General features: G+C 43.2%; 2 protein-coding genes across 2 annotated transcripts; one reads left to right on the top strand and one right to left on the bottom strand.

The window, feature by feature from the left end:
• The first annotated feature begins 1,811 nt into the window (after positions 1-1,811).
• LOC144002817 (neuropeptide FF receptor 2-like) lies at positions 1,812-3,883 on the top strand. The gene is made up of 3 exons (XM_077498392.1): positions 1,812-1,962; positions 2,056-2,155; positions 3,070-3,883. The coding sequence occupies exons 1-3, from the start codon at positions 1,812-1,814 to the stop codon at positions 3,881-3,883; spliced, it is 1,065 nt and encodes a 354-aa protein (XP_077354518.1).
• A 3,634-nt stretch (positions 3,884-7,517) lies between these two features.
• Positions 7,518-12,172, bottom strand: LOC144001906 (SWI/SNF-related matrix-associated actin-dependent regulator of chromatin subfamily A member 2). The gene is made up of 6 exons (XM_077496549.1): positions 11,738-12,172; positions 9,466-9,698; positions 9,163-9,268; positions 9,001-9,102; positions 7,788-7,929; positions 7,518-7,688 (listed from the first exon to the last, which is right to left on the bottom strand). The coding sequence occupies exons 1-6, from the start codon at positions 11,828-11,830 to the stop codon at positions 7,588-7,590; spliced, it is 777 nt and encodes a 258-aa protein (XP_077352675.1). The 5' UTR covers positions 11,831-12,172; the 3' UTR covers positions 7,518-7,587.
• Between the last annotated feature and the right edge of the window lie 1,060 nt (positions 12,173-13,232).

Raw genomic sequence — 13,232 nt, 5'->3', positions numbered from 1 at the left:
CGTTACTAGATCGATTTTAGATTTAGATTTAGAATTTTTTTTTTTTTTTTTTTTTTTTTTTTTGTCATCACTCACGCACACAAACGCGCACACAAACTTACGTGGTCTCCCAGGCGGGGAGGCGAACCCACGCCAACCGGCACCGAGGGCTCTCTTACCGACGGTTCTTTGAGATTGAGATTTGAAAACTGTCAGGTTTATACACCCTCTATGACATTTTAAAAATACACAAGACAGACACAAAGATGAGAAAACGAAGAAGATGTGCACAGATCACAAACTCCTGGCCCACTTCTGACACATAATCACATCTCTCCTTTTATTGGGATTCGGCTAGCGCAAATGGTGACTTGCTGCTCTAAAGGAGTTGGGGAATAGCAGCAATGTGACAATCAAACACTGCCGACATCATTTAACCATAAAACGTTTACTTTTACTAGTCTTTGAAGGTTGTTTACTGTCTTGTTCCACTTTCCCGCAGCAGCTCCAACAGATGTCACAATACCTCACAATGTTCAATACATGCTTTACAATGAATTATTGGTAAATAATAAAATAGCAAATATGGGATAAATTAACACATTCACTGCCAGCCCAGCAAAAATGCATTATTTGACGTCTTTTTCCGTCAATGGCAGTCAATGAGTTAAGATGAGATGTAACCAAAATTGACGGATTTTTAATCAAAATTTGCCTTAAAAAAAGAAAAAAGGAAAAAAGGATGCTGCAATATAATCACAAAATATATTGGCACATTGTGTTTAATACATTCACTGCCAGCCCAGCAAAAATGCATTATTTGACGTCTTTTTTCCGTCAATGGCAGTCAATGAGTTAAGATGAGATGTAACCAAAATTGACGGATTTTTAATCAAAATTTGCCTTAAAAAAGAAAAAAGGAAAAAAGGATGCTGCAATATAATCACAAAATATATTGGCACATTGTGTTTAATACATTCACTGCCAGCCCAGCAAAAATGCATTATTTGACGTCTTTTTCCGTCAATGGCAGTCAATGAGTTAAGATGAGATGTAACCAAAATTGACGGATTTTTAATCAAAATTTGCCTTAAAAAAGAAAAAAGGAAAAAAGGATGCTGCAATATAATCACAAAATATATTGGCACATTGTGTTTAATACATTCACTGCCAGCCCAGCAAAAATGCATTATTTGACGTCTTTTTCCGTCAATGGCAGTCAATGAGTTAAGATGAGATGTAACCAAAATTGACGGATTTTTAATCAAAATTTGCCTTAAAAAAGAAAAAAGGAAAAAAGGATGCTGCAATATAATCACAAAATATATTGGCACATTGTGTTTAATACATTCACTGCCAGCCCAGCAAAAATGCATTATTTGACGTCTTTTTCCGTCAATGGCAGTCAATGAGTTAAGATGAGATGTAACCAAAATTGACGGATTTTTAATCAAAATTTGCCTTAAAAAAGAAAAAAGGAAAAAAGGATGCTGCAATATAATCACAAAATATATTGGCACATTGTGTTTAATACATTCACTGCCAGCCCAGCAAAAATGCATTATTTGACGTCTTTTTCCGTCAATGGCAGTCAATGAGTTAAACATTATAAAGCCGTTAAAAACACATACAATGATGATTCTCTCTTTTATTAAAGGCAAGAAAAGACCATGAGGCAGAACTTCAGCGTAGCCGGGAACTCCTCATGGGCGGGCCCGCGGGGGGCGTCGCGGGTCCGCCAGGACAACGTGACCTACGTGGACTTCTACCTCCACCGTCCGTCGGTGGCGGCGGTGTTTGCCGCGTCCTACCTGCTCATCTTCCTGCTGTGCATGCTGGGCAACGGCGTGGTTTGCTTCATGGTGCTGCGACGCAGGAGCATGCGAACCGTCACCAACCTGTTCATCCTCAACTTGGCCGTCAGCGACTTGCTGGTGGGCATCTTCTGCATGCCCACCACGCTGGTGGACAACATCATTACAGGTGCGCGGCTCGCTTAACTCTTTCACTCCCAGCCATTTTCACAGAAACGATCTCATGTTTTAGTCTCATCTCCTCCCATCTTCCCATTTTTAGGATGGCCCTTTGGGAACCTGGTGTGCAAATTAAGCGGGATGGTGCAGGGAATCTCAGTGTCGGCGTCTGTCTTCACGCTGGTAGCCATAGCCGTTGACCGGTAAAATTAACCTCATCATTTTAACATTCCCACAAACTTTGTCAAGTATTACTGTTCTCAAAAAAATGGTAGATCATTTAACACAGGGGTGTCAAACTCATGCTAGCTCAGGGGCCGCATGGAGGAAAATATATTATCAAGTGGGCCGAATCGGGAAAATAACGGTATATAACTTAAAAACAATTGCCATAATTGATACGCATATTTTCGTGGACTAGCCCTAAATTACGGAGCTCATCTGTAATCATATTGTTCCGAAAAATAAGACGGATGCAAATGGAATGCGGCAACACTTTGCCGGTATACATTCCGGACGTGTTAAATTGACCTGTTTTCAATATATATTGTTCCCAGAATGCATTGCATGGGTGTTAATAATGTTATAAGCACGTTAATCCTTGTCATATCTATTTGTGTTACCAGTAATTTAACACATTTATGTCTGTGTATGATTAAAAAAAAAAAAAAAAAAAAGTTTAAGTTGAGTGCAAAATAAAGACATCCAGGATGACGATTCCCCGTTCAAGTTGCATTACTCATCTGAGGACAAATTTGTATGTTTCGATTGTGGCCGGCTGATTAATTAGTCATTACATTCTTTTTATTTATTTTTTTTAACTTTACAAAATCAACTCGCGGGCCGGATTAAACCCACATGCGGGCCTGATCCGGCCCGCGGGCCGTATGTTTGACACCCCTGATTTAACACATTCATTGCCAGACCAGCAAAAAAAAATGCATCATTTGACGTCTTTTTCCGTCAATGGCAGTGAATGAGTTAACATAAATCTGACGTCTTTTTCCGTCAATGGCAGTGAATGAGTTAACATAAATCTGACCTCATCGGTCAATGACATGGCCCATTTGTTTGTTTTAAAAATCAAACGTGGCGTCCGGTTTGCTGCCTTGTCCAGATTCCGCTGCATCGTGCACCCTTTCAAGCAGAAGCTGACCATCGCCACGTCCAAACTCATCATCGCCGTCATCTGGGTGCTGGCGGCGTCCATCTCGTGCCCGTCGGGTGTCATGCTGCACGTGGCGCAGGAGCCCAGCGTGCGCATCGTCCTCCGGCGCCGCCACGACAGCCGCCCCTTCTACTGGTGCCGCGAGAACTGGCCCAGTCCGGACATGCGCAAAGTCTACACCACCGTGCTCTTCGTCAACATCTACCTCGCCCCGCTCGCCCTCATCGTCATCATGTACGCCCGCATCGGCCTGGCGCTCTTCAAAAGCGCCGTCGCGGGGGCGTCTCCGAGGCCCGGTCCGGAGGGCCGGCACGCGGTCTCCAGGAAGAAGAAGCGCGTGATCGCCATGCTCCTGGTGGTGGCGCTGCTCTTCACGCTGTCGTGGCTGCCGCTGTGGACGCTGATGATGCTGAGCGACTACGCCAGCCTGACTGAGGGCCAGCACCGCGTGGTCAACATCTACCTGTACCCGCTGGCCCACTGGCTGGCCTTCTTCAACAGCAGCGTCAACCCCATCATCTACGGATTCTTCAACGAGAACTTCCGCCGGGGCTTCCAGGCCGCCTTCAAATTCCAGCTGTGCGCCGTCGTCACCGAGCACCAGAGGAGCTTTTCGCTCCGCGTTCAGGGGAACGGCGTCCCCCCAATCCGACCCGCTACTTTAGGGAGATTCGGCTCGACCGGGGGAGCGGTATCAGGGAGGTGTCAGGACCCCTCGAAGGACCAGGTCAGAAACCAGGATGTGATTATGGAAGATTTGTAGAAGGTTTCCCAGAATTAGACCCAAGACATTTTCCTGAAACTATCCAGATTCTGGCCTTTTCCGGGCTGCAGCGAAGATCACGAGTCAATCTGGATTGGCTGCCAAGGAATGGCAGCCAATCCAGATCCTGTCAATTCAGATTGGTTGCCAGGAAATCTGGATCTAGTCAATCAGTAATGGTTCCCTGTCAATCTGGATTCAGTCAACACGCATTGGATGCCAGTCAGTTAGGATTGGTCGCCGGTCAATCCGGATCAAGTCAATCTATTGGGTGCAAGTCAGTCCTGACTATTCTCAGGTCAATCTGAATTGGACAAAGTCAATCTGAATTGAGTCAGTCAGTCTACGAAGCGGTCCAGATCTCGTCAGTCCAGATGGGTTCCCACGGTAAACCGGATCCTGTCAATCAGCGTTTGTTAATTCGTATTTAATCAATCTGGATTGGTTGTCTGACAGTCCAAATTGGTCAGCAGGTGCAAGCTATCTAAACTGTGGTGGAAAATGCTGACTACAAACTGGCAGTCAGCCCGGTTGGGTTGCTGCCGGTCAATCATGATTAGTCTGTCACCTGGCAATTCTCATTTGTCTGGATTGGTCGCAAGTCAATCCAGATTGTTGTCTGGTAAGTCGAGCTCATTTTAGCCGCATTATCTTAGTCATCTGGTGGAATTGTGCTATAGATACTGTATGTATTGTTGTATTGCAAACATGAGTACTAAGTCGTTTTAATGAAGTTTTTCTACTTTTTTTCTGCTGATGTGCATTTTTCTTTGCACACATCTTATTCTATAAATCCATCTAACAATGTGGTTGTTTACATTGTGGTTTGTTAGTCTACTGTATATTGTTTGTATGGTTGATCATATACATTGTTACGCAACGTATATGCATATGTTTAGGCTTTTAGTAATAAAGTTTACCAGTTGAAACTCCGCGTAGAATTCTGTTGTATTTTCCCTTGTCAGTGGTCAGGAATTTTCGATTGCAATGCGGATTAAATTCGTCTGGATTAGCTGCCAGTCAATCTGTGTCATCAAGCGGCCTAATTCAAATTCAGTCGATCTGGATTATCGTTGGTAATTCTAATGGTCGTCACTCGATTTGTGTCGGTTCCATCTGGTTTGTCGTCAACGATTCTGTTAGTTTTCAGTTAGTCTGGATGGGTCGCCGGTCTTCCTATTGGTCATCAATTTAATCTGTATTGCTCGCCACGCCAGTATGTCTGAATACAAGTCACTTGCAACATGGCCGCCACCATTTATCAAAACCATGAAGAAGACTTTTATTGCTTTGAGGTTGGGGATTAATCAATTACTCAATCCAGAAGTGGTCCATGCTTATGTTATTAAGAAAACAGTCCTTTGGCACAATAAGAAGTCTTCCTGTGGCCCAAACGAGAGTGCTGGTCTTAATTCTCGGGAGGAACCACATGGACACGACCGGCGATTTCTTGAATGTGATCCAGTGCAATTACAGGCGACGCACGGGAACCAATTCGAGTCCTTTGGGTATTGTCTTCTCCCGCGGATTAAAAGTGTCCGTTAGGACCTGCTAATCTGCAATTAGCGCGTCTGTTTACAGCTGCTTAATGGAAGCAACTGAACGTTGTTAATCACTAATCATGTGCCAGTCAAACACGCAGTATAGAAAGTACGTATGTGTATGTAATACATCAAGAAAGTTTGGGATATTGGTTTTGAATTTTGCTGTTCAGATCCTTGTTAAAAGCAACGCAAAAAGTAGGACAATCGACATTCCCTTTAACTCGATCTGGATTAGTCATCTGTTCATCTGTTTACATTTGACAGTCAATCTGGATTTGTGGTCAGGCAACCTGAAATCCAGTAAATCCAAACTGCTCTCGTCTCCGGAGGCAATCCAGATTCAGACGATTGGGACTGGCTGTCAGGAAGTCTGACTGCATTCGATCTGGATTGGAAATCTGGATTGTCTAAATTGACTCCCAGTCAATCTGGATCCAGTCCGCCAGGAAATCTGGATCCATTCAATCGGAATTGATCATCAGTCAATATGGATTGGTCCTCCTATATCCGGAATGGTAGACAGTCAATCGATTGCGTTCCAGTCACTACGAATTGATTAGTTAACCCGTATTAGTTGCCATGAAATCAGGATTCGGTCAATCAGGTTTGGTCGTGCATACAGGTTGGTTGCCCTGGTGGCCATTTCATCTACATCCAGTCAGTCTGGATTGGTGACCAGTCAATCCAAAATTGGTCTTGAGGCAATCCAGATCCATTCATCCTGGAATGGTTGCCGCTCAATCTGTCAGTCTGGATTGGTTCCCAGTCAATATGGAATCCGGTCGATCAGGATTGGTTGGCATTGGTGACCAGTAAAAATCTCTTTGCCCGCCAACCGACCGGGATGGGTCGCTTGGATCCTACAGCGGGTTCCACAACACGTGACCACCGAGACTTTTGTGTGGTTTTTGATAAAATGTATTAACAGTACAGTTGAATGGATACAGTACATGTTTCCACTGGGATTGTCTCGACGTCGTCGCTGACAACACTCTTCACATACAATGTGTACAAGATGTATCTGCTCGGAATTCACATTCAAAGTCCACGGAGTAAAAACTCTTTTATAAAAAAAAATAATAATAAATAAAAAAAAAATGATGCTCCTCTATCCGGATTCTTCCGCTCACTCCACATGGACAAAAAACATTGAGCCGAACCTTTTACTCAACCAATTGGTCCAACAGGGTTTTTCGTACAAACGCGCTGATTTAAAAACAGTCCTTCATTCAAGTCTGCAGCAGATGAATGGTAAACAAAAATTTGAGCGGCGAGATAAGTAAACCACCCCGCAGAGAAAAAACACGTGATTTCTTTTTCAAAGAGTTCTTTTCGGGGTGAGACCTTAAAATTAAGGCTTCATTGCGAGTTGTGTATTCTGAAACTAATCTGTCCAGTACAGCGCTACCTTGACTTTCGAAGTTTAATTCATCGCCAGATAGTAAATCAACTCGTATTTGAAGGTAGATGTTGAAGTCTTTGAAAAAAAATACTTGTCAAATATGTTTTAAAAAAAAACTGTAGACAAACTGAGACAACAAAAGTTAAAAAGGAGAATTGTAAAGCTCTCGACTTCACGCTAAGGGATGTAAAGGTAGTGTCACCTGTCTTGTCAGGTGAGTTCAGCACTTTGCTTATATTTTAAATTGATTACACGTTCCAAAAAATAAACTTTTGAACCGGTAACATTTCATGTTTGGCAATTCTCCATCAATGCTAGCCATACCTTGTTGCTAATCTCTTGTAAATCTTGCTAGCATCTTCAACATCTGAAAGCGTGGTCACGTAGCAAATTCAAGTGAATCTCAAGGTATCACTGTACCGCTCCAGGTTCAAATTTAGTAGCAATCAAACAAAACCACTCGAGATAGTCCGTTTTTGAAGGACTCCTGGAAAGGGCCAAAATGGCCGCTTCCAACCAAAATGGGAGACCGCGCCGGGCATTGTTTCTTGACACGTTGTTGCGTGAAACAGTCTTTGAGAGCTGATTTTGTTAAAAAGTTCCATGTAGTGTATTTTTGGCCATCCCACACATGAAATGTGGTGAATTTATGAGTATGGAAAAGCCCTCAAAATGGCGTTTTTTGTTGTTGTTTTTTTTTGGCCTAAGAATAATAACGACGAAGAAACAAAATGACTTGAAGACTTCTTGCCAATAGTTCAACCGTCGTCCTTGGAGGTGTTGTCCTCCGCATTCGGGTCTTGGTACAAAGGCAACCTCTTGGCCGTGAGATTCCGATTCCTCTCCTCGTTATCCAGTGCTTGCAGGAAATCAACCAGACAAAGACATATTGCAGTAAAGCAGAGTTGATCATATCGAGTTGTTTGTTTTTGGATGAGGTCATCAAGTCTGCTTTTACCTCTTTCTGGGTCTTCGGCGGCACCGCCGTTGTCACTGTGGGCGGTGGCAATGGCGACCGTCTGCTTGGGCTCCTCGTTGGCCACGATTCTCAGCCGGGCGCTCTCGAAGACGGACTTGATGACGATGGAGTCCTCGTAGATCTTCGGTGGTAATAATACAAGAATTGGAGGAGCAAGTGTTGATGGCCATGCAGTCCTCGAAATGTTCATCAAACTCAACTTTGTGTTGAGTGTCTCAGCACACAGTGCACCACCAATAAAACAAACGTTTAAAAAAGTGAATACAGTAAGTCTAGGAAAACAAATTGACTATCTCAAGGTTATGATAATATACAGTAAATCTCCCTCAATAACTCTGGCGTGATATTAATTAACTGTTATTTGTTATTAATACCAAATAAACAACATTAAGGTTAATAAACCGTTATCAAATTAAAAAAAAAAAATAATTCTGTTGTTATCTTTACAGTTTATAATAGTGTTTGTGATCTGTTCTTTATTTCTTGTGTTGGTGCACCACCTAGTGGTTGAATGGCGTCTGCTTGTGCGCTAAAAAACCCCAAACGAAAACAGGAAACCGGAAGTTCATTACCGTTTTGTCGCTATCAGGAAGTGCACCTGTGTTTTCTTTTACTTTATTCTTGTTGAAGCATCGACTGTAAGTGATTTTTATGACGCTATCACGAAAAGTACATATACCATGATATATGTGTGAGCTGAATGCTAGTAATATTTTTTTCTTATTTGACCTAAAATAGTAATCGCTAGCAGGCTAATGCTAATCGCGATTGCTAACTGTTGAGCACAGGCTAATTTTTATGGTGTCTGATTAGTCATGAGTATAACTATAACGTTTTTTTTTTTTTTTCATTCATTCACTTCAATTCAGTTTCAACTCAGGGGGGGGGGGCAGAGGGGCTGAGTGATTCCAAAAAGATTTGATAGTGAAAAATAGATGTTAATTATGATATGTACCCTCTGCATATCATGTACTAGTACGCCTAAGTTCTATTATTATAGTTTGCTTCACTAGTCACACGTAGTTGTTAGAATAGTGTACTGTGTGTGCCCTAGTGATTCTACTAGTGTGCTAAATTGTCTTACTAGTGAGGACAAAGACCATACTATGATACTACTAATGCATATCAAGCAATTGGAATACATTTGTAAACCAAGTGCCAATGAAGTCGATTCCAAATTCTGATGGTTCACCTGAGATCCTTCCAGGTTGTACGTCTGAGCGTTGTGACACAGCAGGAAAATGTCCTTCTCCAGATCCCCCACACTTCTGTACTTGTGATTTCGCACTCGCTCCTGTCAAAAATAACACGTCAACAATAGGAATGGGGAACTGGCATATTTACGGATGCTCACCCTGATCCGTCGGAAGTCCACGGGCTTTCGGATCAGCTCATAGTACTCGGGGGCTTCCTTCCTGGAAGGCAGCTGGACGAAACCTTTGCTTATCTGTCGACCTAAACTGGAAGGATAACGAAAGTTCCGTTTCATTCGAGAATGGGAATGTTAGAATGTTGCAATGAAATACACGTCGTTATTTAGTTTTAATAAATCGAGGCGCCCTTTGGCCCCTCAGGCTTCGACTTTAATGCAATCCACCATAAAAGTATGAATGAATTCCACCAAATGGGACATTTGACAAAAATATCGTTTCCTCACCCGTCCTTGTAGTTGACCACCATATCTACCAGCGTACTCAGTTGCCGGGTGAGCTCAGGCGGATTCGGGGGGAGCTTCTCGGCAGGCGGCCGCCCTCGTTTCCGTTTGACCTTTTCGCCAGCGGGGTCTTGCGCCGCCGCTGGCCGCGGCGGCTCCTTGTCGCATCTTTCGTCTCGTTTGCGCTTCTTTAGGCCGCCGCCGCCCTCCTCCTCCATCTTCCCGCCGGCTTCCGGCTGTAGTTTAGGAAAAGTTTGTTTACAAGTTTGCGATTTCCTATCCAGCCGTCATCAAGGCTGGATTGGCACATGTACACACCACCGACGCATGTTTGCAACTTTCTCTGTACTTTGGTTTGTTCCTACTTACCTGTATATTACAGTATGATATTATGACTGCGTTCAGCAAGGTTCTGGATATGTGGGTATTTGATTTCATGATGGATGGTCTGATAATGGGCAATTGTGGGTCAGTCTCTTGGGGCAAAATGAAGGAAAATAATAATAAAATGGCGCCGCATCAGCCTCAAAACACACCAGCCCACCGAGGATCTGCTCTATATGACATATAAACAGTTGAGCCCTGGCTGTCATGAGAATTTAGTAACAATTTAGTAACATTTCGTACAAAAAAATTAGAAAAATTGCTGTCTTGTTGGAAAAATTATTCCTGTTGTGATAGATAGATAGATAGATAAATGTCATATTTTTTGAGTTAGTTAAGTTAAATAATTTGCAATTTAGTAAACCTACGTTCACTAAAGTAAAGCTCTGTAGGATTTTTAGCATTATTATTATTATTATTATTATTATTATTATTATTATTATTTTTAATTATTATTATTATTATTATTTTTAAATCATGAACTCACTGGATTTTAGTCAAATTTTGCAAAACAAATGTGGTAGAAAATCAAGATTTCGGGGACCAATATTATAAAATTTGGTTAATTGTTTTTTTTCCCTAAATAAACACATGTGACATATTTTGTAATTGAATGTGAGATATAGGGCTGGGCAATATATCGAAAAAATATCTATATCGCGATATTGGCCCGTGCAATATGCAAATCTCAAAGAATATGAATTTTTTGCTTTTACCTGAATTTGACCAATCAGAAACAAACTTAAACGTGCATCACCATCCAATAGTTGAGCATCATCTAGGGTAATTATAATTAATTAAATAAGAACACATTGAACTTGCTTATTTTACCACACGAAAAAAGTTATTCTTTCACTTGATAATACGAATATTATTTCTTTAGGTACATGTTGAATATCGCAATAATATCAATATCGTGATATTCAACAACTATATCGCATATTGGATGATATTCCAATATCGTGCAGTCCTAATATACGAATGTGCTTTTCAATAAAAAGTTAATTAAAAAAAACAAAACGTGTGTAAGTTTGCATTTTTAAACAGGATTTTATACAAAAAAAAATATATCAATGAAATATTTATTTATTAATGAAATGTGACACTTCCCCACATTTCATTCATTCATTTCAAATCATTTGCGGTCTCTTGTCTTTTGTGCTATTTTTTTTATTTTTTTTTCCGAACCGCACTGTGGCTTGCATTCCGGTTTGTGCTGCAACCGCTGCTGTTGTTTGTTTGTTTTTTCACCCCGCTGATATAATTTTGAGGGGCTTAGGGGACGCCAGCGTGCATGCAAGCAGACAGAATACTGATCTACCGCCAGGGATGGCGCTACACAGTGGCTAGGGGGGGCAAAAGCCCCATCGCTGTTTTCGTCCTTTCAACGTTTTATATGCTATTGTAAGGTATATTTATAAACTATTTTCTCACCCCATGCCCCCCCCCCTGCAATGTATCGGTCAAGCCCCCCTTTAGCCTCGGGAGAGAAGAAAATCCTGGCGCCGTCTGATCACGGCTGCACAGCACATGCTAAACAACACGGATCGTCAAGGACATGCTGAGATGTTGGTAAACAAACTAAAATGCACACAAGCTGGCGATTAGGTGGTCGCGGTGTAGGATATGTGGCAGTGGGAGAGGTGTTGGGGAGACAGGAAGGGGGGCGGGGTGGTGGTGGTGTTGTCGGTGGGGGGGTGTGCGTCTGCAGCATCACCCTGGAGGAATGAAGGCGTAATCTCCCCCCCCCCCCCCGGCACCCGTCCACATTCCCGCCACGCCGAGCCTTGCCTCCTCCCTGCCTAATCTGACCGAGATTACGCTCCCCCTCTCACACGAGAATCGCTCCCTCTCTTGCCGCACATGCATCCGGGAATGTCGGGATGTTTACCTGAGCGCGGTCTGCGGGATCCAGCGCGGCGGCGGCAGCGGCGGGGGAGAGAATTAGCAAGCCCGCATAGCAGCGAGCCGCTACTCTCTTCATCAGCTGATCACTCAACGAGAAGCAGAAAGGGGGAGCATAGAGGGGTGGGGGTGAGGTAGGAGGGGAGGGGGGGTATAAAGAAGAAGCTCTATGTTTTCATATACAAATCAATGAGGGGGGGCAATGCGGACGCTCCCGTCTGCATCGCTTCCCGACGTCTGCGCCAGGCCGCGAGCGCGTCTCCCTCTCCCCCCGCATGCTTTCAACATCCGGACTCCCTTTCTTCTCTTTGCGTCCCCCCTTCCACCCCTCCCCTCTAAGGTCCGCTTTTGACTTTGCATTCCATCTGAGCTTAGCGGGGAAGCGGCCCGACACGCTCCCGGCCTGTAAACACAAGGACTCGTATTACAAGCGAAGAAAACGGTTGAAAACGGCGGCGACTGCGGGCGACATCTGGTTGCATTTAAGCCATTAGTTGTGTTTTTCCATCGGGGCAAACACAAACAGTAAAAAAAAAAAAAAAAAGTTGCATAAAGCGAGCTAAACAGTGACTAAAATGAGCAATCGGTCAAGCCAAGCTAAGAACTGCCGAATAATTGTAACTATCAGCCTAGTACACACATAGCGATAACCAAGCCGATTTTCAGCCCGATTCATGCCTTCTACTAAAGTCGGCACAGGACTGATTACCAAGGGCCTGGTAGATGTGACCAATTAGCCCCTTTCACGCTTGTCTTTTGGAAGAGAGAAATCGGGCCTGATTATCATTATGTGCATACTGATTTTTATCTTCGTAGCACATTCAAATGCAAGCGACCTCATCTGGCTTTGGATGACAATGATAATCGGTCCTTTGATGACTTTGGTTGCAAGCGAGAAATCGGCCCGATTATCAGTATGTGTGATTCTTCGTTCTAGTTACATTTGCAGCCCAACAAAGTCAGTGAAGGACTGATTATCAAAGGTCTTGTAGATCTGGGTAAAAAAAGCTCCTCTCATACCCACATACTGACAATCGTAATGATTTTGAGCCCATTTTCTCTCGCCTAACCAAAGACAGCACAGACCCGATTATCAAGGCTCTCAAGTATGTGACTAGTAGCCCCTATCATGGTGGCCATTTAAAGCAGCGTACAAATGCAACGATAATCGGGTCTTACAATCCCACTGAGCATTGGATGACTCCTAGTGACAGCTACAATACTACAATATTACGATCACTTGATAATCGGTCCTTTGATGACTTTACCGAAAATTGGGCCAATTTAGAACCCGATTTTCTCCCTTCCGTCCAGCCAGCATATGATTGCTAATCAAGGATCTGGTCGATGTGACAAGCAGCCACGATCATTCTGCCGATTTTTAGCCTGACTTTTCCCTTGACCAAAGCCAGCAAAAGGCTGATTATCAAGAGACTTGTAGCGATGATAATTCACGCTGGCCATCTAAAGCTCGTTACACA

The sequence above is a fragment of the Festucalex cinctus genome, chromosome 15, assembly GCF_051991245.1.
Source record: "Festucalex cinctus isolate MCC-2025b chromosome 15, RoL_Fcin_1.0, whole genome shotgun sequence".
In the NCBI taxonomy this organism is placed as follows: domain Eukaryota; kingdom Metazoa; phylum Chordata; class Actinopteri; order Syngnathiformes; family Syngnathidae; genus Festucalex; species Festucalex cinctus.
Note: the sequence above shows the minus strand (reverse complement) of the source record. Positions and strands in the feature narration are given on the sequence as shown.

Bases quoted from the DNA above. Each gene is read 5' to 3' on its own strand.
- LOC144002817 (XM_077498392.1), top strand. From the start codon at position 1,812: ATGCTGGGCAACGGCGTGGTTTGCTTCATGGTGCTGCGACGCAGGAGC. The intron at 1,963-2,055 runs GTGCGCGGCTCG...TCCCATTTTTAG, and splicing joins GGTGGACAACATCATTACAG to GATGGCCCTTTGGGAACCTG. The intron at 2,156-3,069 runs GTAAAATTAACC...TGCCTTGTCCAG, and splicing joins GTAGCCATAGCCGTTGACCG to ATTCCGCTGCATCGTGCACC.
- LOC144001906 (XM_077496549.1), bottom strand. From the start codon at position 11,830: ATGAAGAGAGTAGCGGCTCGCTGCTATGCGGGCTTGCTAATTCTCTCC. The intron at 9,269-9,465 runs GTGAGGAAACGA...TTATCCTTCCAG, and splicing joins GTGGTCAACTACAAGGACGG to TTTAGGTCGACAGATAAGCA. The intron at 7,689-7,787 runs GTAAAAGCAGAC...ATTTCCTGCAAG, and splicing joins CGCCGAAGACCCAGAAAGAG to CACTGGATAACGAGGAGAGG.